This window comes from Oryctolagus cuniculus, chromosome X (genome assembly GCF_051225735.1).
Source record: "Oryctolagus cuniculus isolate XC-2025 breed Fujian yellow rabbit chromosome X, ASM5122573v1, whole genome shotgun sequence".
NCBI classification, from domain to species: domain Eukaryota; kingdom Metazoa; phylum Chordata; class Mammalia; order Lagomorpha; family Leporidae; genus Oryctolagus; species Oryctolagus cuniculus.
In genome coordinates this window covers 56489581-56516071 of record NC_142888.1, presented here as the reverse complement: position 1 = coordinate 56516071, position 26491 = coordinate 56489581, and the positions used below count along the sequence as shown (strand labels likewise).

Here is a 26491-nt window from a genome sequence, read left to right as displayed (position 1 = left end):
TATTTGCATGGAATTGAAATTTGTTTGTATATATCAACAAAATAACATCACATTAGACTGAGTGAAGAAGCCTTTTATTTTTTAAGCAAGATGCCTTAGTCACGTTAGTGCTGTTGTAACAGAAATATTTAAAACTGTATAACTTATAAAGAAAAAAGAATTATGTCTTACACATCTGGAAGTGGGAAAGTTCAAGATCCAAGGGGTGTGTGTCTGGTGAGGGTCTTGTTGTGTCACTTCATGGAAGAAGGGAGAAGGGCAAGAGAGAATGATAAAGCTTTTGAAAGAGAGGGAGGGGGCAACATATATGCTTTTTATCTGTAACCTACTTCCATGATAACCCATTGCCACTGTGATGACATAAATCCATTGCTGAGGGCAGAACCCTTGTGACCTAATCTCTCTTAAAGGCCCCACCTCTCAACACTATTGCATTGGAAATTAAGTCTCCAGAATATGAACTTTGGGAGGCACAATCAAATCATACCATAAGACATTAAAGGTATTTTCAGTAATGTAAAATAAATGCCACTCTTCTCATGAACTACTTTGGGTTTTGAAAAATATTTTCATAAAATATGCTAACATGTCATTGTGTAGTGGATTTAGGATTATTTAAAATATATTAATGAATGAATATTGTAAAAGCTTCTCAGCTGTAAAATCTAATGTAACTCTCAATAGACATAACCCATATACACAAAAATCATTTGTGGGCATCATTAATTTTTCAGAGTGTAAGGAGCTCTTAAGATCAAAATATCTGATCATGACAGAAGGTGAGGCCATAACATTCATCTTTGTATCTTTAGTGGCTGACACATTTATTTGAACTGCACTGAATACCAAGAGGACTTGCAGAGTTGTGAACTATATAATAGTCACTCAAAAGGATAAGAATGGAAATTGATCAAGCTTGAGTAAAATGATTAACAATAGGCTTTGAAGGTCATGAAGAGCTTGGAAAATACAAACATGGAGAGGGACCAGTCTAGGATTGCAGGATTTTTTTTTTTTTCAACCATAATAAGCTACGTACACGTAGGAATGAAGGATGTCATGAAGGGGAAAATGGTTGAGTTTTCTTCTTAAGCCACTGATTTTTCAGATACTTAGTGTTCAGCAAAGATACTAGTATCATTTTAAATGATCATGAGTCGTGTCCATAGAATGCTTTTTATCCCATGTTAGTTCTGAAGGTAGAATGTACTTTTCAATGAAAATGCCCCAGATACATCTTGCCATTGTACCTCTCTCTGGTCTTACCCTTTAAACCAATCTGGAGAAAGCAAATGGGAAGAGAGAAAAGTCTGTATATTTTTCAATTGTCTTAGGATATATTTGAACCCGTGTTGAATTACGGTTATGCCATTTAGGCAACTGAAATGCTTTTGTACTGTGTCAGGATTATATCTGTTTTATCTTGACAACTTGGGGTTTATTTTTACTTTTTAAGTGGAAATGTTTATTTTTAATTTCTGGCTCTCTGTTGCCAATATCTCTGTGGGTAAAATTAATTCAAGCTGAAATTTGGAATATGTTTTTGGCTCAGTAAGAACTTTAAAGATGGAAATGATCACTTTTATTTTAACATTGAATTTCTAATGAAAGACTTGGAGACTAGATTTTTTTTTTTTTTTGGATGGAGACATTGTTGATTGTTAATATAATGAAATAGCCAGTGTGAGTGATAATCTTACTTTTTAATTTGGATTCAAATTGTGTTAAAATAGCCAGTAGATGAGAAAACCATATTAATAAAAATAGACTAATTTGATCCAAGATAATTTGATAATGTTTCTTATTTTTTTTCAACTTCATGATATCATATTATGCATAAACCCTAACAAAGATCTCTTTTAATACTTTTGGTTATCTCACTTCACTGTGTGAATACATTTATAATTGTCTATACAATGTTTATTTATTTTTCAAAGGATTAATTTATTTATTTGAAAGGCAGAGTTACAGAGTGGCAGAGGCAGAGAGACAGAGAGAGAGAGAGAGAGAGAGAGATCCTTCATCTGCTCACTCACTCCCCAGATGGATGCAATGGCTGGAGCTGTGCCCATCCAAACCCAGGAGCCAGGAGCTTCTTCTGGGTCTCCCACGCGGGTGCAAGGGCCCAAGCACTTATTCCACCCTCCACTGCTCTCCCAGGCCATAGCAGGGAGCTGGATTGAAAGTGGAACAGCCGGGTCTTGAACTGGCGCCCATATGAGATGCCAGCACTGCAGGCGATGGCTTTACTCGCTATGCCACAGTACTGGCCCCTATACAATGTTTATTTCAACATCATTAGGACTTTTTAAATTAACCATTTAATTCTGCTTATTTATGTGTAACTTTTCAACAGCACAAGTAAGAAATAGTCATTGGCCCAGGTTGTGCATTGTGACCTGGCACATATTTACCTCTCTGACCTGATTTCTTAATATCATTCCTTTTGTTCCAACCACACTCGCCTCCTGACTGTGCACTGACCATGTTATGTATGCGTGCATCTCAAAGATCATACTTGCTCTTTTCTTTGCCTGGATTTTTACTGCTTGAAAAAAAAAATATTTACTGTGTTTCTTCACCTGTCCTTTATTTTTTCCATTATGATCTTCTCAAGGAGGTGTCCTTTGTTCAAGAAAAACGTATTTCTGGTGCCTAAAATATAACAGGTGCTCAAGATATATTACTTGAATGAACAAGTGATTGTAATAAATATTTAAAAATACACAGGAGAAGAAAGGGTATTTATAATCCCACAACTTGGTAATCATCACGGATATTATTTTTGGCACATTAATGTTTACATTTTAGTTGTGTATTTATTTTATTTGAAATATAAGCAGAGGAGAGAGAGAACAAGAGCAAGAGCGAGCGTGTGAGAGAGAATCTTCCATCCACTGTTCACACCTCTAGTGTTTGCAACGGCCATGGCTGGGCCAGGTCAAAGTTAAAATCTGGGAATTCAATCTTAGTCTCCAAAAACTTGAGCCGTTGCCTAGTGTCCCCTGGATATACATTAGCAGGAAGCTAGAATCAAAGGAAAACTCAAACCCAAACCTAGGCACTCTGATATGACAAGCACTGTAAGAGGGAATGTATAATCTTATTTACATTGAAAGGGGAGACTGATTAATTTCACATAGTAATATAATTACCTTAATTAGCTGGAGGGACAGAACTCTGATATGATTTTCCTGTTTATTCTTTGTTTCATAGTATATTTGTGTTTTCTAACTCATCACAAATTATCTTTGATGATTTACATCTATTCTGGAAAATATCCATTTCATCTTAAATATAAAGGAGTCCCCAGTCCTATAACTTTAAACCCCTTTGCACATATAGATATAAATTCTTTCCCAGCCTAATGTGTAGTATTTGCATTGTGTCTATTTCGCTTTTTTCCTAACTGGCTAAAATTTATTATAGCACTTTGAACTGGAAATAGAGATAGAAAAAATTAGGTGAGAGTTACTGCTATAGATGGTGAGAGGATATTCTCTATTTTTTTAATGGTCTTAAAAAGATTTATTTATTTATTTGAAAGGCCAACTTACAAAGACAGTTCTGGTTCACTCCCCAGATGGTTTCAACAGCCAAGAGAGGGCTAGACCAGGTAGAAACCCAGGAACTGCATCTTGATCTTCCACATGGGTGGCAGGGGTACAGGTACTTGGGCCGTCTTCTGCTGCTTTCCCAGGCACATTAGCAGGGAGGTGTATTGGAAGTGGAGCAGTCAGGACTTGAAAGAGTGCTCATATGGGATGCCAGCATGCAGGTGGCAGCTTAACCTGCTGTGCCACAGTCAGACCACTATATTTATAATTTAAAAGTTTTGTAGACTATGTCTACATGTGGATTTTTTTTCTCATTGGTTTTACATACAATATGATTAAAACATTATTTTCAAAGAAATATTTTCTGCTTATTCAGAATAAGATAAAACAAAATATTATAATATCATATGAATTCTAAGTAACAATTTAAACAAAAAAATGCTACATCAGAATTAAGATTATCTTCACCAGGGCCTGCAATCCTTTCCTTTCTCTTTTTCTCAGATAATAACATTGTTGTATAAAAATATTTTAAACACTCCTCACATGATTCATACTTTTGACACTGTCTGTTACATTGAATGTCACTTTTCCTATTCAAATCTACTTTCCTTGCTTGAACTAGTCTTACCAACACGTGTTCTGTCTTCCTTTTGCCTCCATAAACCATGGGCATGCTGCTACCAGATTAAGTTCTTAAAGCACAGCTCTCACAATGTCACTTCCTTGCTAACAACACACAAATTCTCTCTTCTCTTATTTCCTATCAAATTAAGTCAAAGCTTCTCATTTGAGTATTTAAAGTCCTCTTTAAGTCCTCATAAATATATGGAATCCGATTGTATTTTTAGAGTTTTAATTATATTTCCCTACATAAATCCTATTATTATTTAAATGATCCAAACGCTACTTTTTCTTACTTTATCTACTTTGGTTTTTGTCACCAGCATATCCATTTTTTTTTTTTTACTAATACTCCCAGGTGCTCATTATATAATGCCATAATTTCTAGCTATCAAATTTCTGTTCATCACTCAAGTCCTATTTGGAGTATTATTTTCTCTGTAATGCCCTTCTTTATCCTCCAATTATATGTGATCTTTTCCTTCTTTGCTGAGACGTGAGACGTTAAGCAGGGTTTTCTTAGGGTACCTTATTTTGTGTTCTATTATAGCTAGTTTTGTCCTTGGCTTGCCTCTTCTAATGAATTTTAATTTCCTTGAGGATACAGACCAGTTCTTATGTTACTGCTTTTCTTCACTTTCTAGCATTATATCTTTCATGTAGCAGATGTTAAATAGGTATTTGTTGAATTACATTAAGTATTAACTTACATTTTCCGTCAGGATTTCTGCATGTTCAGTGTCCTAAAAAACTCCTAGAATTGTAACAAGATGAAAAATGGTTCATTAATCCTGCTGTTGGACAGCATTGCAAGTAGTATTACAGTAAAGCTTCACATTTAGTCCTTTGCAACCTATAACTAGTGTAACCACATAATTCATCTCCTAAACTGGGAACTTTCAGACTTAAAAGAGGAACCATTAATAATTATTCTAGGACAATAGGCATAAACCTGGACCATCCTGGGCAATCTGGAGTGTTAGATCACTCTACTTACAACTTAATTCACATGGTATTGCCTCTTTTCTCATTAGGTTTTAGCCCTACTGTTCAGTCAAGTGTGTACTGAATATGCTTATTCTTGAGATATTTCGTTAAATGATAAGTATATTGAACTGGTGTCATGTTAAAATGAATAAAAACATTCTCAAAAGATTCAATGAACTCATGCAACTCCTCATGTTGTTATTTTGCTAACGATGGCCTGAATCTCAATTTTCATCACAGGCTTGTCTAGATGTATATATTAATAACATGTTCAGTGTATGAAAGCATAGATGCTACTATAAGATAATAAACACATGTTAGTATAATATAATAAATGCATAGATGCTGATATAATAAACACTTATAGAAGAAAGAAGAAAAAATAAACACATAGATGTTAGTATAACATAATAATGCATGCCAATCATTCCATTTAGTCAATTCTTTTTTTTTTTTTTTTTTTTTTTTTTTTGGCGTTAGGAACAGGTTTTATTATATTGGCTGGAATGCTCTAAATTCATGAAAGCTTTTGAGAAAATCTTCAATTCCCAACCCCTTTAGAAGGTGTGTGAGACCAGGGACAGCTACGAATCAGCATGCTCTAGCTCTGCCCCGTCTACAGCAGAGGGGTCTCAGCACAGTGTCGTGAGAACCCCTTAGGCAGCGGCAGCGGCAGTGCTGACCTGCGGCCTCGGCCTGCTCTGCGGACGGTGTCTCGGTGTCTCGGCTCCTAAGGTGTGGTCACGCCCTTCACATGCATCAGGAGGGAAGCGAGGCACCGTGTTCGTGTCCCCGTGAGTCAGGCTTGAAGGATTCCTAAACACTGTGTGGCACTAGAAACCGCATGCTGTACCAAGTCAGGCTCCTAGTAAGCTACCAGATTCTATAATAAAATATTATAGTCATTAACTGATAACCAATATAAAAATCTGGCCCAGAAAGGCCAGAATAGAAATACGCAATTTTCTTGATTTAAGATGGTCAAAAGTGTGGGTCTGGTTTTGTTTTAAAAAAAGAAAAGAAAGAGCTCTACACATTGTTTAAGCATGTGTAAGAAGCCTTTGTGTGTGCTGACTTTATCACGACAACTCTAGCTGATTCTGTATGAGGGTTAGGGAGACACATCTGCAGCAGTGCACATGAGAAAGGAACTCTGAAAAAGGCAATCTCTCAGGTTTAGGAAGGACCAGGTTCTGGGAAGTACTTCAGAGGAACGGACAGTAATTCTAGGGCTACAGCCAAGGACGGAAGACTTCCGGAGGTTCTTCAGCTTCTTCTCGATTTTGAATGTTGAATAAGCCACTGAAGTGTGATATCTATGTTATCCTTTTCTTTGCAAGAAATTGAATAGCAGCAGATTTCTCTATCCTGAATAGCAGACAGATTCATTTTTTCAATTAGCTGTTTCTCATCCAAGGCATTGGGGAGATCTCTCTTGTTTCCAAGTACTAGCACTGGGATTCCTTGTAACTGGGGTTTGTCTAGAAGATTGTGTAGCTTGTTTCGGGAGGCCTCTATTTTCTCACGATCTGCAGCATCTATCATATAAACAATAGCGTTGACTCCCCTGCAGTATCGTTCCCACATGCTCCGGAAGCGGGGCTGTCCTCCTATGCCCCAGATCTTTATGGTGACGTTACCTTTCGTGACTTTCCTCATGTTGAAGCCCACAGTGGGTATCATGTCTTCACTGAACTGACTTGACGCGATGACATTGACGAAGGTGGTCTTGCCCGAGTACTGCAGCCCCACGAGTGTGAGCTCCATCTCCTCCTTCCAGAAGAGCGAGCGGAACCAGTCCAGCAGGCGGGAGATGAGCGCCAGCATGGCGACGGCCGGAGCGACGACGCGGGGCGCGGCGGCGGAGGCGGCTTCCACACGGGCGGGCCTCGGCCCGGACCCCAAAGGCTGCCCCCGGGCCCGGCGCAACGCGGGCGGAGACGGGTGGCAGCGGCAGAGCCGGGAAGCCGAGCGGTCATGTGACCCGCCCCGCCCCAGCGGGCTCCGCGCGGCCGCCGCCCCCATTTAGTCAATTCTAAATAAGAGGGTACTTCAAAAAGTTTGTGGGAAATTGAGAGTAAAAATAAGTTTATTCTTATGCAAAAAACTTTGAAATCCCTATGTATGAGCGGTCATCAAAAAGCTCTTGGAAATGCATATTATGTAAAAACTATGGGGTTCTGCATGGTGATGCACAGGGAAAGCTATTTGCAATGCTGGCATCCCTTATCAGAGTGCTGGTTCAAGTCCTGGCTTCTCTGCTTCCCTTTAATCCAGCTTCCTACTAATGTGCCAGGGAAGGCAACGCAATGTGGTCCAAATGCTTGGGCCCCTGCCCCACTGTGGGAGACCTGGCTCCTGACTTCAGCCTGGCCTAAAACTGGCTGTTGTGGCCATTTTGGGAGTAAACCAGCAAATGGAAGATCTCTTTCTCTCTCTCTGAATTTCAAATACATAAATCCTTAAAAGAAAAAAAAAAAAAAAAACAGAAAAGGCTGTATTTAGTTTTCAAAATTTTTGCATCAAAATAAATCTATCTTTGAATTTCATTTTCCATGAACTTTTTAAATTCACTTCATATTTTCCATATATATTCAATATAAATTTTTAATCAATAAAGTATTGCAGATGCAAGTCCTTATCCCTGTAAGATCCTCCCTGATCTCATTCCCCTCCGTCTTTGCTCAATGTTGAGAAAACTGGGAAATTCCAGATTGATGTTGACCAATGGAATGACATTAGATTGATTTTCATATCCAGAAGAACGGCATTTATATCCTTTTATTTAAGTTTTCATGTAGGTCTTTTGGTAGTTTCCTCTATAAAAGTGTTCCATATCTTTTGTTAAGTTTGTTCCTAAGTACCATATGGTTTTATTGCTAATATAGCTATTTATTTTAATAAATAATATTGTAAATTCAAATTATAGCTGACATGAATCACATTGATATGAACATTTTTATTAAGAAATATTACTGATATATCTTATTATAAAATTATGCAAATCTCTTAGATTTTTTCCAAGTGAGCAATAATGAAATTGATACTTTTGGATTTTTTAATCATTTTATTGAATTTTTTATAATTGTTTTCAATATTAAATTTAATTGAAAACATTATAAGCAAGATAAACATCCTGCAATGATAGGATAATTAAACAAATGAGAGTAGAACAAAACAATTAATTATTATGTAGTCGTTAAACATAATAAGTACAGGGGCAGATATTTGGCCTAGTAGTTAAGATGTCAGTTGGAATGCCTGGATTTCAAATTGGAGTACCTGGTTTGAGTCCTGACTACAGTTCTGATTCTGGCTGCCTGATAATATGTACCTTGGGAGGTAGCAGATGATGGCTAAAGTAGCTGAATCCCTGGCACTCCATGAGAAATTTGGATTGGGTTCTAGGCTTCCAGGTTTGAACTTGCCCATCTCTGGCTAGTGTGGACATACGTAATGAGACAATAGTTGGAAGCTCTCTCTTTCTGTCTGTCTTTCTCTGTTTTTCAAGTTAAACGAAAATAAATTAAAAATAATGATTGCAGATGTTTATTTATTTATTGAATAGCTCATTAAAAACTTTTAAAGCATTATGTATTCAATTTTGTGGATTTAGAAACTTTTATTTTTAATTGACAAATGTGTATTTTTATGAGGTAGACTATAATGTTATACATGTACACACTGAGGAATGACTAAATCAGGCTAATTTGTAGTAAGATAGAATTTAGTTTTTCAATTTAAAATATATAATACATTATTATTATTAACTATAATCACCACGCTGTACAATAGATCATTAGAATCTATTACTTCATTCTAATTAAAACCTCATATCCTCTAACATTTCCCCTTTCCCAATCCATTCTCTTGCCCAAACCAGCCTCTGATAACACAATTCTACTCTTTACTACATGAATTTGACTTTTTAGTGTATCACAAATAATGAGTCATGTAGTATTTGTCTCTCTGCAAATGGTTTATTTTACTTACCATAATGTCTTCTAGGTTCATCCATATTTTTACAAATGAAAGAACTCTACCATTTTAATGCTGAATGGCATTCTCTTTGTGTGTGTGTGTGTGTGTGTGTGTGTATTACATTTTATTTACCCATTCAACCACTAACGGACAGTCACTTGATTTCTGTATCTTGGCTATTGTAAAAACTGCTGGAATGAGCAGAAGAGTGCAGACATCTCCTTGATATACTGATTTAAATTCTTTCGTTTATGTATTCAGTAATGGGATTGCTGGTCATATGGTGATTCTAGTTTTTGTATTTTGAAGGGCCTCTATACTGTTTTCCATAATGGCTGTATTAATTTACATTCCCACATCAGTGTACATATCTTAATCTTCAAAAATTTTTAGTACAGCCATTCTAACAGGTGTGAGGTGAAATATTCTTGGGGCTTTGATTGGCATTTCCTTGATGATCAGTGTGGTTAAGCACTTTTTTTCATATCCCTGCTGGCCATTTTTATGACTTCTTTTGAGAACTGCCTATCCAGGTCATTGACCAGTTTTTCGCTGAGTTGGTTTCTTACTGTCAAGATGTCTGAGTTCCTTAACTATTTTAGATACTAACGGATTATCCTACTTAGACATATTATTTGAAAATAGTCTTTCCTCATCTGTAGGTTGTCTCTTCCACTTTGTTAATTGTTAAATAAATATGTTAGCTAAGAATTCTAATAATATGATTGAATACAAATTAAGATACTAGGTGTCTTTATCTTGTTCCTGCTTGTAATATTTCACCATTAAGTTTGATATTTGTCATAAATTATCTTTATCAAGCTAAGGAAGTTTCTATTTACATTTTATTAAGAGAGTTTAGCATAAAGAGTTTTATCAAATTATTTGTGTTTATAGAAGTGATTCTATAGTTTTTCTCATTTAATCCAATAAAGTTTTTTAAACCTTTTATAGGCTTTTCTTAAAAACAATTATTCTATTTACCTGTAAAGCAGAGGAGAGGGAGAGAGAGAGAGAGAGAGAGAGAGAGAGAGTCTTCCATCTGCTGGTTTACTCCCCAAATTCCTGTAATGTTTGGGGCTGGGTCAGGCCAAACCCAGGAGCCAGAAACTCCATCAAACTCTCCCATGTAGATGGTGGGACCCAAGCTCTTGGGCCATCCTCTGTTACTTCCCCAGGTACATTATCAGGGAGCTGGTTTGGAAGTGGAGCAACCAGGACTCAAACTGGCACTCACATGGGATGGTGGTGTCACAAGTGGTAGCTTAACCTACTGTTCCACAACGCTTGCCCCTAAAGCTTTAAATTACATTAATCAGTTTTCTATTTATCACTAAACTTGGTACTCTGAAACTATGTTGACGATTTTTTACTTTAGAATTTTATTCTATGATCTAATGTGAGAATGACCTATAATTATCTTCATAGTAATTTTGCTTGTGATATCAAAGTTACAGAAGTCTCATATAAAGATAGGATTTATTATTAAAGTTTTTTTCTTATAAAATATTTGATGTAACAAATTATTCTTTGAATGTATTGTAGTTAATTATGAAAAAATTTTGATCTACTATTTCCTATTGAATTGAAATTAACTGTTGATTCCATAAACTCATAACATATAGTTTTTTAGAATTATTTACATTTGTTTTCCTGAGTCATTTTTATCAAATATTTTTCCAGCATATGTTGATTTCTTTTATGTTTCCAAATTTACTGGCATAAAAATTTGTCACATTCTCCATTTTAAAAAAAAAGCCATTAACAAACTGATGTAAGAAAGATGATGAAATAGACTATTAGAAATTTTACCTCCTCTCAATAGAAACAATAGAATACACATGAATCAATTCCCTCTAAGACAAATTCAGAACATATTTGAAAGATCCCAACATAATGGGCAATTGAGGTAATAATCATATCAAAATGGGTCTCCTCAAAAAAATCAATGTCCAGAAATTTTCAAAAGGTATCTTTATGATCTTTCTACCAATGCACAATGACTCTGCTAAAAGATGATAGGTCCTTTGGGGGAATGCTAGGGAGAAGGAGAAATAGTACAGAAGTTCCTTGACTTACAACAGGTTTATGTCCTGATAAAGCCATCATGAGTTGAAAATATCATAAATCAACAATGCATTTATATACTTAAACAACTAAACATTATAGCTTAGCAACACAGTACATTGCAGAATGATATAAGTTGTTTATACTTATGATGTGGATAACTGCCACAGCAACCTCACAAGAATATTATACCATGTACCACTAGCCAAGGAAAAGATCTAAATTCAAAACTTGAAATACAGTTTCTGTGGAATTTATATTGCTTTCATACCATTATATAGTTGAAAAATCCCAAGTTGAATCTTAAAGTCAGGGACTGCTTTGGTTTGCATATTGATTTGGTTTCTGAACATCCCTAAAAATGCCCCTGTATTGAAGGCTTGATCCTTATAGTGGTGCTTTTGGATGATGGTGAAATTTTGGGGAGATTCCAATAGGAAGTTCTTAGGTCACTTGTGGAATGGTATTGGAAAGTAGTTCTTATGATAGAAGTTGTTTGAAAATCTTGAGTTGGGTCCAACCTCCCTGCTTCCTGGATCAACCTCCTTTCCTCTGAACATTTTCTGCCATTGTCATTCTAAAACCTCATCATAGGCCAAACCAATAAGGCTGTTTATCATGGACTTGAAACTCCAAGACTGTGAGCTAAATAAACCAATCTTTCCTTCATAATACCTTATATCTGGTATTTTATCTTTGTAACACAAAAATTAACACAGGGCCCATTTTCATAACCAATTTGGTAGCATTTCAGGATCTTTACTTAAGGGACATGGACCACAGGTTATTCCAGGAACTTGGGTCGGAAAACTGGCTCAAGTCTGGTAACAGAAAATCATAACTCTATTTTTTATCTATATTTTTTATTTAGTAAATATAAATTTCCAAAGTACAGTTTATGGATTACAATGGATTCCCCCCCATAACTTCCCTCCCACTCGCACCCCTCCCATCTCCCGCTCCCTCTCCCATTCCATTCACATCAAGATTCATTTTCAATTATCTTTATATACAGAAGATCGATTTAGTATATATTAAGTAAAGAGTTCATCAGTTTGCACCCACACAGAAACACAAAGTGTAAAGTACTGTTTGAGTACTAGTTATAGCATTACTTCACATTGGACAACACACTAAGGACAGATCCCACATGAGAAGTAAGTACACAATGACTCCTGTTGTTGACTTAACAATTTGACATTCTTGTTCATGGCGTCAGTAATCACTCTAGGCTCTTGTTATGAGTTGCCAAGGCTATGGAAGCCTTTTGAGCTCGCCAACTTCGATCTTATTCCGACAGGGTCATAGTCAAAGTGGAAGTTCTCTCCTCCCTTCAGAGAAAGGTACCTCCTTTGATGGCCACATTCTTTCTACTGGGATCTCACTCACAGAGATATTCCATTTAGGTCTTCTTTTTTTTTTTTTTTCCAGAGTGTCTTGGCTTTCCATGCCTAAAATACTCTCATGGGCTCTTCAGCCAGATCCACATGCCTTAAGGGCTGATTCTGAGGCCAGAGTGCTATTTAGGGCATCTGCCATTCTATGAGTCTGCTGTGTATCCCACTTCCCATGATGGATCGTTCTCTCCATTTTTGATTCTATCAGTTAGTATTTGCAGACACTAGTCTTGTTTGTGTGATCCCTTTGACTCTTAGACCTAGCAGTGTGATCAATTATGAGCTGAAATTGATCACTTGGACTAGTGGGATGGCATTTGTACATGCCACCTTGATGGGATTGAATTGGAATCCTCTAGCACATTTCTAACTCCACCATTTGGGGCAAGTCCGATTGAGCATGTCCCAAGTTGTACATCTCCTCTCTCTCTTATTCCCACTCTTATATTTAACAGGGATCACTTTTCAGTTAAAATGTAAACGCCTAAGAATAGTTGTGTGTTAATTACAGAGTTCAACCAATAGTACTAGAAAAAAAAAATACTAAAAGGGATAAAGTATTACATTGTACATAAACAGGACAAGAGCTGATCAAGTCACTGTTTCTCATAGTGTCCATTTCCCTTCAACAGGTTTCCCCTTTGGTGCTCAGTTAGTTGCCGCCGATCAGGGAGAACAGATGATATTTGTCCCTTTGGGACTGGCTTAATTCACTCAGCATGATGTTTTCCAGATTCCTCCATCTTGTTGGAAATGACCAGATTTCATTGTTTTTGACTGCTGTATAGTATTTTATAGAGTACCTGTCCCATAATTTCTTTATCCAGTCTACTGTTGATGGGCATTTGGGTTGGTTCCAGGTCTTAGCTATTGTGAATTGAGCTGAAATAAACATTAAGGTGCAGACAGCTCTTTTGTTTGCCAATTTCATTTCCTTTGGGTAAATTCCAAGGAGTGAGATGGCTGGGTTGAATGGTAGGGTTATATTCAGGTTTCTGAGGAATCTCCAGACTGACTTCCATAGTGGCTTAACCAGTTTGCATTCTCACCAACAGTGGGTTAGTGTCCCTTTTTCCCCACATCCTCTCCAGCATCTATTGTTGGTAGTTTTCTGAATGTGAGCCATTCTCACCGGGGTGAGGTGAAGCCATATTGTGGTTTTGATTTGCATTTCACTGATTGCTAGTGATCTTGAACATTTTTTCATGTGTCTGTTGGCCATTTGGATTTCCTCTTTTGAAAAATGTCTATTGAGGTCCTTGGCCCATCTCTTAAGTGGGTTGTTTGTTTGATGTAGTGGATTTTCTTGATTTCTTTGTAGATTCTGGTTATCAACCCTTTATCTGTTGCATAGTTTGCAAATATTTTTTCACATTCTGTCAGTTGCCCCTTCACTTTCCTGACTGTATCTTTTGCAGTACAGAAACTTCTCAATTCGATGCAATCCCAAATGTTAATTTTGGCTTTGACTGCCTGTGCTTCTGGGGTCTTTAGGAGACAGTAGATTTAAATGACACTATAGCCCAAATGGATCTAACAGATATCTACAGAACTTTTCATCTTACACATAAAGCATTTACATTCTTCTCAGCAGTACATGGAACCTTCTCTAGGATTGACCACATACTAGGTCATAAAGCAAGTCTCAGCAAATTCAAAAGAATTAGAATCATACCATGCAGCTTCTCAGACCATAAAGTAATGAAGTTCGAAATTAGCAACTCAGGAATCCCTAGAGCATCTGCAAACACATGGAGCTTGAACAACATGCTCCTGAATGAACAATGGGTCATAGAAGAAATCAAAAGACAAATCAAAAATTTTCTGGAAGTAAATGAGGATAACAGCACAACATACCAAAACTTATGGGATACAGCAAAAGCAGTGTTAAGAGGAAAGTTTATATCAATAGGTGCCTACATCATGAAATTGGAAAGGCACCAAATAAATGAGCTTTCAATTCATCTCAAGGATCTAGAAAATCTGCAGCAAACCAGACCCAAATCTAGTAGGAGAAGAGAAATAATTAAAATCAGAGAAGAAATCAACAGGATTGAATAAAAAAAAATTACAAAAAATCAGCCAAACGAGGAGCTGGTTTTTTGAAAAAATAAACAAAATTGACACCCCATTGGCCCAACTAACTAAAAAAAGAAGAGAAAAGGCCCAAATCAATAAAATTAGAGATGAAAAGGAAACGTAACAACAGACACCGCAGAAATAAAAAGAATCATCAGAAATTACTACAAGAACTTGTATGCCAGCAAACAGGGAAATCAATCAGAAATGGATAGATTTTTGGACACATGCAACCTACCTATATTGAACCAGGAAGGCATAGAAAACCTAAACAGACCCATAACTGAGACAGAAATTGAAACAGTAATAAAGGCCCTCCCAACAAAGAAAAGCCCAGGACCAGATGGATTCACTGCTGAATTCTACCAGACATTTAAAGAACTAACTTTAATTCTTCTCAAACTATTCAGAACAATCAAAAGAGAGGGAATCCTCCCAAATTCTTTCTATGAAACCAGCATCACTTTAATTCCGGAAAAATATGCAACATTGAAAGAGAATTACAGACCAATATCCCAGATGAGCATAGATGCAAAAATCCTCAATAAAATTCTGGCCAATAGAATGCAACAACACATCAGAAGGATCATCCACCCAGACCAAGTGGGATTTATCCCTGGTATGCAGGGATGGCTCAATGTTTGCAAAACAACCAATGTGATACACCACATTAGCAAACTGCAGAAGAAAAACCATATGATTATCTCAATTGATGCAGAGAAAGCATTCGATAAAATACAACACCCTTTCATGATGAAAACTCTAAGCAAACTGGGTATGGGAGGAACATTCCTCAATACATTCAAAGCAATTTATAAAAAACCCACAGCCAGCATCCTATTGAATGGGGAAAAGTTGGAAGCATTTCCACTGAAATCTGGCACCAGGCAGGGATGCCCACTCTCACCACTGCTATTCAATATAGTTCTGGAAGTTTTAGCCAGAGCTATTAGGCAAGAAAAAGAAATTAAAGGGATACAAATTGGGAAGGAAGAACTCAAACTATCCCTCTTTGCAGATGATATGATTCTTTATTTAGGGGATCCAAAGAACTCTACTAAGAGACTATTGGAACTCATAGAAGAGTTTGGCAAAGTGTCAAGATATAAAATCAATGCACAAAAATCAACAGCCTTTGTATACACAGGCAATGCCTCGGCTGCGGAAGAACTTCTAAGATCAATCCCATTCACAATAGCTACAAAAACAATCAAATACCTTGGAATAAACATAACTCTCTATTTTTAATGAATCAAGTTAGACTTTTGCTGACTTAATATACAACTTTTCTGCTTATACAGATCTGCTTATAGGTTTCCTATCTATTTCATTTTCAGGAACACTGTGATTAACTAGCTATACCATAGGTCACACTATCCTAGTTGTTCCTTTGACTCTGTTCTCCCTTACAATAAATATTTCCACCTTGCATTTGGTGGTTGAGTGCCATTACTTGGCCTCTGCCACCTCAAGACCCAATTAATTATTTCTGTTGCATTTAAATTTTTCAGTTCAGTGACTGTGGTTCTCATTGTAAGTTCTGGCTTTCAGAGAAGAGTGATAACAGAGTTCTTCAAAGATGCTGGGGCCAAGTGTTTGCGCCCCTACAACCCCCATGAGAGAAGCAGAAGAAATGTGTGGCTCCTGGAATCAGCCTGGTGAAGCGCTGGCTGTTTCAGCCAGCTGGGGAGTGAACTAGCAAATGGATGATGATCTCTCTCTTTCTCCCCTCTCTGTAACTTTTATTTTCAAAATAAATAAATAAATAAATGTACATTTAAAAAAAAAAACCCTTCCTTTACATTAAACCAAAAGAAGTTGGGTATCTCCAACTCACCCACAATGGGCCATCTTTTGGTCCATGGTTTAGTCAACCATTGAAACAAATTGATAGGGCCCTTTGAAACTCTCTAAGCTCCAAAATTAAATGTAATATTTCAGTTTAGTGGGCTCATGTCAGTAAGCTCAACTAATAAAATTTTATATTTCTTACACAATGATCCCACATTCTTTTTTTTTTTTTTTTTTTTTTTTGACAGGCAGAGTGGACGGTGAGAGAGAGAGAGAGACAGAGAGAAAGGTCTTCCTTTGCTGTTGGTTCACCCTCCAATGGTCGCCGCGGCCGGCGCGCTGCGGCCGGCGCACCACGCTGACCCGATGGCAGGAGCCAGGTACTTCTCCTGGTCTCCCATGGGGTGCAGGGCCCAAGCACTTGGGCCATCCTCCACTGCACTCCCTGGCCACAGCAGAGAGCTGGCCTGGAAGAGGGGCAACCGGGACAGAATCCGGCGCCCCGACCGGGACTAGAACCCGGTGTGCCGGCGCCGCTAGGCGGAGGATTAGCCTAGTGAGCCGCGGCGCCGGCCGATCCCACATTCTTAATATACACTTTCATACATGTTAACTGGATTTATGCTAGTATAAAGTAGATGATTCAGTTAGGTTATTTGGAGTGTAGTGCAGCTCCTCGTGGATCACACTTTGTACTTCACCTTTAGGAGTTTCCTGGGACTTGAGTCTAGTTGTGGCTGTAGAAGCAGAGAGAGATGATGAGGGTTGGTCCTACGAAGAATCAGCATTGTCTTTAGTAACTACCTCATCAGAGGTCATTACAGTTCCTTCTGGCAATGCAAGACTAATCCTGACAGAGGTAGAAAGGTTGACACCACTGTCGATGGAAACGCAACTACCGCTGGAGATGGGAATGATGCTGCTTCCACTGGGAAAGAGAAAGGGTATTTTAGTTGTTAAAAAAAAAAACCTCACCAGAAATTAGAAGCTCAATGACCCCAGCATCATTGAGGTCTTCAACATACCCCCTTCCTAACTTATAAGATCTCCTGGTCTCCCAATCAATGCACTCACTCTAACAGTGATCCTGTGAGGCTGAGAGTTCAACGTTCCCTGTAACTCAGCAAGTATATGATAAGAACTTGAATTTGATTTTCAGGAATTTCAACTCTGTGTCTATAGAAGAGAACATTCTCCTTCAAGGCACACCTAGAAGCTCTTAGGTTATTTATATGGGCTTCACATGGAGATTTGAATCCCAGAGCTCATTCTTTTCTTTAATCACTTGCCCAATGACATTAGAAGCATCCCAGAACCATCATTACATTCCACAGCTTTCCACACATATTTGAATATATATTTAAATATATATTAAATATATGAAATTAAATATATGGAATCATACACATAATCACATATACACACTCTCAAGTTCCTTGTATCTTTTAAGTAGTTCATCAGAATTACCCAATATAGATATTTTGTATATCTATATAAGCTTTTCATTTCTGGACTATCAGTGATCTCTATACTATTGGGAGTGCCCAAAGCATTTTAAGTATAATCAGATTAGAGAACCAATTCCACAAACTCCAAAAACAATTCGGGAAACTCATCCTTAAAATTATGGCCCGCTAAAACTACTCCTAGTGACAAAATCTACATTAGGGTACTCTTGAGAGTCAGACATATATAGGGTACATACTTGAAGGTCTTCTTTCTGTGTCACTCCATGGCGGAAGGTGTGTGTGTGTGTGTGTGTGTGTGTGTATGTATGTGTGTGAGAGAGAGAGAGACAGAGAGAGAGAGAGACAGAGACAGAATACGGAGGGAGTCAAATTTGCCCTTCTATAAGAAACCCACTCCCATGATAACAAACTCCTATAGTGATACATATATATGTACATATATATATATATATAATTTATTTCACATGCCTATGGGTACTGAGAAGTCCTAAGATAGGACATCTGCATGCTGCAGAACCAGGAATGCCAGTTGAATGTCTCAGTGCATATTCACGGGCCTTAGAGCCAGGCAAGCCAAAGATATACTAACTCCCAGTCTGAAGACCTGAGAATCTAAGGATCATTTGGTACAAGTCCCAGAATCCAAAGACCAGAGAACCTGGACTCCTCATGTGCAAGAGCAGGAGGAGAGGGAATCCTAGCTAAAATCAAGAGAAAAAATCCTCCTTTTCTTTGTCTTTTTGTTCTATCCATACCCTCAGATGCATAGCTGGTGTCCACCCAGTGTGAATCATCCTTACTCAGTCCATTAATTAAAACGCCCATTTCTTACAAAAATAAACTCAGAAGCTGTTTCAGTCTGTTTTTGCTGCTATAATAGACTACCACATACTGGGTAATTTATAATGATGGTTAATCTATATCTCACAGTTCTGAAAGCTGGGAAATCCAAGATTGAGTGATTGGTATTGGGTGAGGGCCTTATTTCTGTGTGATTCAGAAAGGCAGAAGGAGGGTAGGAAGAAAGAGAGAGAGTGCCGAATTGTCCCTTTTATAAGGAACCCAAACTCCTTGTAAGAAGGACTCTAACTCATTCCTGAAGACAGACACTATGACCTAATCACCTCTTAAAGGTTCTACCTTTTCTTGCCATTATATTGAGGATCATGTTTCCCATACAGGAATTTTAGGGGACATATTCAAATCATAGCATCCCTCTCACGGCCCCTCAAACTCATATCCTTCTCACATGCAAAATGTATTCACCATATCCCAATAGCCCCAAAATCTTATTACAGCACCAATTAGAAAGTCTAAAGTCCAGAAACTCATTTAAATCAGATGTGGGTGAGACTCAAAAAATTTTTCATCCTGAGGCAAATTCCTCTCCCACTGTGAGCCTGGAAAATCAAAGAAAGTGGTCTACTTCCAAAATAAATATTGAGGGGCCGGCGCTGTGGTGCAGCAGGTTAAAGCCCTAGCCTGCAGCGCCAGCATTCCATATGGGCACCTGTTCTAGTCCTGGCTGCTCCACTTATGATCCAGCTCTCTGCTATGTCCTGGGAAAGCAGTAGAAGATGGCCCAAGTCCTTGGGCCCCTGCACCCACATGGGAGACCTGGAATAAGCTCCCGCCTCCTGGCTTCGAATCAGCTCAGCTCTGGCCATTGCAGACATTTGGGGAGTGAACCAGAGGATGGAAGACCTCTCTCTCTCTCTGGCTTTACCTCTCCCTGTAACTCTGTCTTTCAAATAAATAAAATAAATCTTTAAAAAATAAATATTGCGATATGGATAGCCGAAACATTCCCATTACAAAAGGGTACAGCAAGAAAAAACAAAGAAGTGATCCCAAATAAGTCTAGAAGCCTTGCCTGCTATCTGGGTACATCTTAAACCAGTCAAATTGAAACCTAAAAGTAACCACCACAGATACATAACATAAATAGATGTAAATTGTGATATTAATAGCATACAATTATGAGAGAGGAGTTGCAGAAGCTGAGAGTTTTTGTATGCAAAGGAATGTTATTAGTGTTACTGTTATATCGTAAGATATTTTATTGTAAACGTCTTAGTAACTCAAAGAGAAATGAGAAATTATACCAAAGAGAGAAATGAGTCAAAACCTGTCTATATCCCTATCTATGTGTGTGTATGTGTATATAAAACAAACCACAAAATATGACAGAAACAAAAAGAGGAACTAAAGAATCATAAGGCAAACTGAAAGACAGTTAACACATAATAATAGTTAATATAAGAGAAACAAGCTAGACACAGAACAAACACTGCATGATCTCACTTATTAATATAAAATTTAAAATATCTCAAATACATAGAAACATTAGAAGAATGGTTACCAGAGCAAAGAGATGGGAGAAGGTAGAGAGGTAGAGGTCAAAGGGTAAAAGTTACAATAACATAGGATGGACAAGAGTAGAGATCTAATATACAGTCCAGTGACCTTAGCTAATAGTCCTGTATTATATACTGAAAATTCACTAAGAATAGATTTCAGGTGTTCTCACAACAGCAAAAATTAAGATAACTGTTTTAGGAGATGAATATGTTAATTTGCTTGATTGGGTAATCATTTCACTATGTATATTTATATTAAAATGTGTTGTGCATCTTAAATATATACATTAAAAACAATGATATATATCATATAAATATATAAATGTAATATATTTTTACTTCATTGTTTTAAAGATTTGTTTTCTTTTTATGAAAGGCAAAGTGACAGAGAGGGAGAGGGAACTGGGAAAAGGAGAGAGAGAGAGAGAGAGAGAGAGAGAGAGAGAGAGAGAATCTTCCACCCACTGTTTCACTCTCCATGCTGCAGTAGCCTGGGTTGGGCCAGAGCGTAGTCAAGAGCCCAGAGCTTCATTCAGGTCTTCCACATGAGTAGCACAGGCCTAAGTACTTGGACCTTCATTGGCTGCTTTTCCAAGCACATTAGCAGGGAGCTGGATCAGATGTGGAACAACTGGGACTCAAACCACCCTCTGGTATAGGATGCTTGTGTCACAAGCAGTGGTTTAACCTGCTGAGCCACAATATGGACCTCAATATATATTTTATATAGATAATGCCATACTTTGTTCATATTTTGTATCAAGATATCATAACCATGGTCAGATAGGTGTGCTTTTCAAGTAACTGGTGGGCTATTCACCTCTACAGTTATTCAACTAAGTTCCTATGAGTGAGGGATTTTTAATTTGGGGCTTAAAAAAGAGGAAAACTCATAAGAACAAAGGGAGGTATTGTATGTGCATGTGTCTGTGGGTACACATACATATACGTGTTTCATGAATAATGAAGCCTCCAAGAAATGGGAAAAATATGGTAAGATACAGGGGATTTCCTAAAATCTCATCTCCCACCACAGTTGGAATCATTTCATCCTTCTATGAAGATTATAATCAGAAGATGAAGTAGTTGTGCTGACTGAGAATTTTGTGAGACTTTGGGCAAAACTAGGACTGACTTGTGGCCAAATTGACATAACTGAGGCACAGAGTTGTTGGTAGAGCTATCCATTACATCTCTTCTTCACAGTTTTACACAGCACAGATTTAGTTCTCTCAGTATGCAAGGTGGCCCTTAGATGTTCCTAGATGTGCTACATTCTCAGAAAGGGCAATAGTAGCAGAACCAAAACCTTGAAAATAAGACCAGGGTTAAAAAAAGAAACTTGAATCCACTAACTTCTAGATATCAATGAAACGCAATCCTAATTTACTTGAGCAAATTTTCTAGGAGTTGGAAATCTAATAGTAGTAGGAGGCCCCAGGAAACCCTCATGTGTTGTCTGTTAATATTCCTGTGCCCTCATGCACACATAACCTAAATTTGAGATTCAGATATATTTTCTTATGCAAGTTGTCCACAAACCAGGTTGGGGAGAATTGATTTATATACAGATTTGTGCACACTATTTTTTTCTAAATTTAATGGGAAATTTAGACTATAAAGATCTGCTTTTTTGAATATCTGGTAATACAAATATTTGATAATCATTGCTTTTTTACCTTTTTTTATGGGATGAATAAGTCACAGAATATTGTGATTATATTAGTTTGTTAAGGGTGCCAGAACAAAATACCACTGGCAAGATGGATGAAACAATAGAACTTTATTTTCTCATAATTCTGGAGGCTGGGAGTCCAATATCAACATGTCAGTATAATTTATTTTTTCCTGATGTGTCTCTCCTTGGCTTGCAGAGATCTGCCTTATTGCTCACATGGTTGTCCCTTGGTGTGTTGTTTGTGTTGTAATCCCTCTTCTTATAAGGACACCAGTGATACTGGATTAGGGCTCTCCCCATTGACGCAATTCTAAATTAATTATCTCTTTAGAGGCTGCACTCCAAATACAGCTGCATTCTGAGCTACTGGGAGTTAGAGTTTCAGCAAATTTTGGAAGGATAGAATTCATTCCAAAACAATGATGCATGTAAGCATTTTCCAGAACTTAAGAAAACTTTGAGGTGCCAAGGCAAACAAATTTCCAAATAGGATTTCCACATTCACAACTTTAATTAAATACATACTTCTTTATATTTTAGTTATTTAATTATGCTAATATATTTCCTAATAATACAGGGAGTGCTGTACATTTCCCAATGTGCAATTCGTTGAACATCTTCAATTATTTAAAATTAAAAAATTATTTGTTTGAGGAAGAGCCACAGAGAAAGAGGGAAGGAGAGAGAAAGCAAGAAATACAGAGAACTTCTGACTGCTGCATCATTCCCCAAATAGCCAACATGGCTAGGACTGAGCCAGGTCCAAGGCTGGGAGTTAGAAATGCAATCGAGGTCTCCCAGGGAGGGTGGCAGGCACCCAACTACTTGAGCCATCAATTCTGCCTCTTAGGGTCTGCATAGAGCGGGAAGATACAGTCAGGAGCCAGTGCTAGGAACTGAACTCCGGTACCCAGATGTAGAATATGGACATCTTTACTGATAGGCTAAATGCCCACTCTGAGCAGTTTCAATTAAAACTGCATGGGAATACTTGACAGGTATGTGAATAATCAAGGAATCTTTCATGTTAATTCTTAAGTGTGTGATTTATTTTGAATAAAAATAAAATGATAAGGAAATTAGCATAATGCATATCTTTATCTTTAGACCAATATATAATACAATTTTATTTTGCTATTACTATGGCCAAAGGTAATGGAATTTCATGATTATAAATAAGAAAATCTCAGGAAGAAAGGCTTATTTACACATACTAGTTTTGTATTTTAAGATTTAAGCATAATTGAAGTTTAATACTTGTAGGTTCAGTTATTAAAACAGGTAAATCAAACTAAATACAGGACAATGTATTTGAGTTCTTCCTACATTAGAAGAATTAATAAAAACAGGTAAAATTTTATCAGGACTGGATTAATACAGTATGCGGGATCATAATTTTGTCTTCCCTAAAATCATTATTTTCAATAACTGGTCAATGTTATAGACAATAAATATTTACATTGGAAAGAAATTGACATAGTATTAACAAATTGAAATCCTTTTGTCTACATATTCAGAATAAGAGATATATATCATATATTGATGTAACATGAATTTTGTCATTTGAAGTTGTCTATCATATCATAATCCCTTATAACTGAATAGCACTGATCATATACCCTTACTAAGAATACATGAAACTTACATAATTTGAGTTACAAATCTTAGTAAAAATATGCTGAACTCTCTCTCTCTTTCTCTCCCACCCTCCCTCCCTCCCTCCCTCTCCCTTTCTCTTTGATTCATAAAATCTTTCTTGTTTTCAGTTGTGCTCTTTTCAGGTTTCCTTTGAAGTTTTCTAACCATGATGATTCATGGGAAAGCCTATTGAAGACTTAAAAAATAAAAGCAAAAAGCCAAACTTTAGTTTAGGAAACAAATCAGTGATATTCTTTTTAAAGTGCATTTTCTAGTTATTAATTCCTAGAATTTCTATTGATTGAATTGACTGATTTCAGTTAACCCATCACAGGCTTACTTGTGTGACCTCCCTTGATTACACATATTTTTTAAAGATTTATTTATTTATTTGAAAGTCAGAGTTACACAGAGAGAGGAGTGGAGAGAGAGAGAGAGGTCTTTCATCCATTGGTCCACTGAAAAAATTGGCCAAAAAGGCCAGAACTGCGCAGATTCCAAGCCAGAAGCCAGGACCTTATTCCATGTCTCTCATGCTGGTGCAGGGGCCCAAGGACTTGGGCCACCTTTTACTACTTTCCCAGGCCATAGCAGAGAGCTAGATTGAAAGTGGAACAGCCGGGACTCGAACCAGTGTCCCTATTGGATGCTGGCACTGTAAGCAGTGGCTTTACCTGCTACGCCACAGTGCCGGCTCCACAAGTAATCTTTTAAATTATTTAATGAGCAATCCAGCTCTCTGTTGTGACATGGGAAAGCAGTAGAGGATGACCCAAGTCTTGGGCCCCTGAAGCTGCGTGGGAAACCCGGAAGAAGCTTCTAGCTCCTGGCTTCGGATTGGCGCAGCTCCGGCCTTTGTGGCCAATTGGAGAGTGAACCAGCGGATGGAAGACCTCTTTCTCTCTCTGTCTCTGTCTCCATCTCTCTCTCTCTGCCTCTTCTCTCTCTGTGTAACTCTGACTTTCAAATAAATAAATAAATCTTTAAAAATTATTTAATGAAATACATCATACATTCAGAAAAATGCATATAATATATTTGTATAATGAAACTGCCACCAACACCAAGGAACAGAACCCCAGAACTCTGAGAACTCCCATGGATCCCTCTAAATTTGCAATCTTTCCTCCAGAGATAATCACTCTCCTGATTATCTGTCTCCTAAACACTACATAGTTTTGCCTGTTTTATGAACTTTATGTGAATTGAATACTCAGGGTTGTGTTCCTTAATGTCTTATTTCCTTCCGTCAGGATCAACAGTGTTAGATTCAAATGACTGCATCAGTTTACATTTTTGTCAGATATGCAGGAGTTTCCATTGATATATCTCTTTATTAGAAATAATATTATCAATTTTTTTTAAAAAGTCTGCCAGTATAATAGATATAAAAAAGGGATTTTATTTAAGTTTTAATTTTTAGTTTCCTGATTGTGAAATTCTGTATTGTTTATGTTTATTGAATTTTTAAATCTCCTCCTTTTAAAGTCCAGGGTTCCCATGAATGTAGAGTCCATGACCAAGTTCGTGTAAGAATAGTTCACTTGAGAATGTGATTCAGAAAACAGGACTGAGGGACTAGGGGAGAAAAATATGGAACACAAGGAAACCAGATCAATAGGGTATTAGTATTTTTCACTGTGTCAGTGCTAAGAGAATTCCTCATTACAATGCTCATTGAGTTATTGGAGAAACCTTGCGGTAGAAATGTGAGGTTTGTGGCTAGTACAAATGACAAACTAGTTGAAGCCGTGTGGAATTAGTTCATGCAGCAGTAGCTGAAAGAGGAAGTGAGACCAAGAGATTCGAATAGGGTACAAGAGATGCCAAATATATTCCACTCGGCACCATTCTTTCCCATTAAAAGCCAAGATGTCACAGGGACCCCTACAACATGATAATTAGCTAGAATCTCTGCAAACACAATACAAGCCTCTGTTACCACAAATTATCCTATGGGTGTAATTGGTGTTCATTCTCTGCCTCTTCCATGGCTCATTCTAGATTTTTCTTACTTTTTTTTCTTCCTGTGCTTTTTATGGTCTATATTGCTCACCTGATAGGTTGACCCAGTCTTGTCCTTTGACCATATTGGGCTGTGGCTGCTGTAATTGATTACTCACCATTAGGTCTTGTATCTTCACAAAAGCACAAATGATGGTACACTAAATCAAAATGTCCCTGGATTCTATTTATACTTCTGCCCATCACCCCATAAGGTGGCGAAAACTGTAGGCCTCTCAGGGTAATTAAAGTTCATTACATCCACGAGTACACAATTTGAGGAGCCACAAATTATCAGGTGGTAATTGTAGCTGCTAGTTCAGTGTAATGCTTTCCCCAGTAGAAGTGTCTTCCTCTTAACAATCAGGACTCATTAATCTAGCAGAACCTGAGTATGAGGAAAGTCAGCAAATAGGTCTGTGGGAGTGATGGTGAGGGTGGATGTGATATCTGGTTAGATGGAGGATATGATATTTGATGTTGTGTCCCCAGGAATCATGTGGTAGAAATAGAATTGTCCCTTCTCACCATCTTTCCCAATGACCTAGCTCCAGGCATTCTGAAAACTTTAGGTTCAGTTACCTTAAGACAGCCTGATCCTCAAGAGGAAAACGCTTCTACCAGGGGGAAAGAATTATATTAAACCTGCAGCTACAATTACCAACTGGTAATTTCAGACTCCATTAATTGGGTACTGAAGATAACACTATGACTCAAGCTGTTGTTCTTGAGCACGGAGCCTAAAGAATTTGAGTTGGCCATTCCAATTTTATAAAGGGCTAGCTTTTTCTGAGTAATGAGGTAAATGGCGAATCCAGTAAACTCCATTATCATGTGCTCATCATAACATCTCCTTTGC

The 26491-nt window shown here is 37.5% G+C and overlaps 1 protein-coding gene across 1 annotated transcript; it reads right to left on the bottom strand.

The window, feature by feature from the left end:
* Nucleotides 1-6339: 6339 nt before the first annotated feature.
* Nucleotides 6340-7090, bottom strand: LOC100339519 (ADP-ribosylation factor-like protein 8B). The gene has a single exon (XM_008273000.5). The coding sequence runs from the start codon at nucleotides 6993-6995 to the stop codon at nucleotides 6435-6437; it is 561 nt and encodes a 186-aa protein (XP_008271222.2). The 5' UTR covers nucleotides 6996-7090; the 3' UTR covers nucleotides 6340-6434.
* Between the last annotated feature and the right edge of the window lie 19401 nt (nucleotides 7091-26491).

Coding starts and splice junctions, on each gene's coding strand:
- LOC100339519 (XM_008273000.5), bottom strand. CDS start 6,995: ATGCTGGCGCTCATCTCCCGCCTGCTGGACTGGTTCCGCTCGCTCTTC.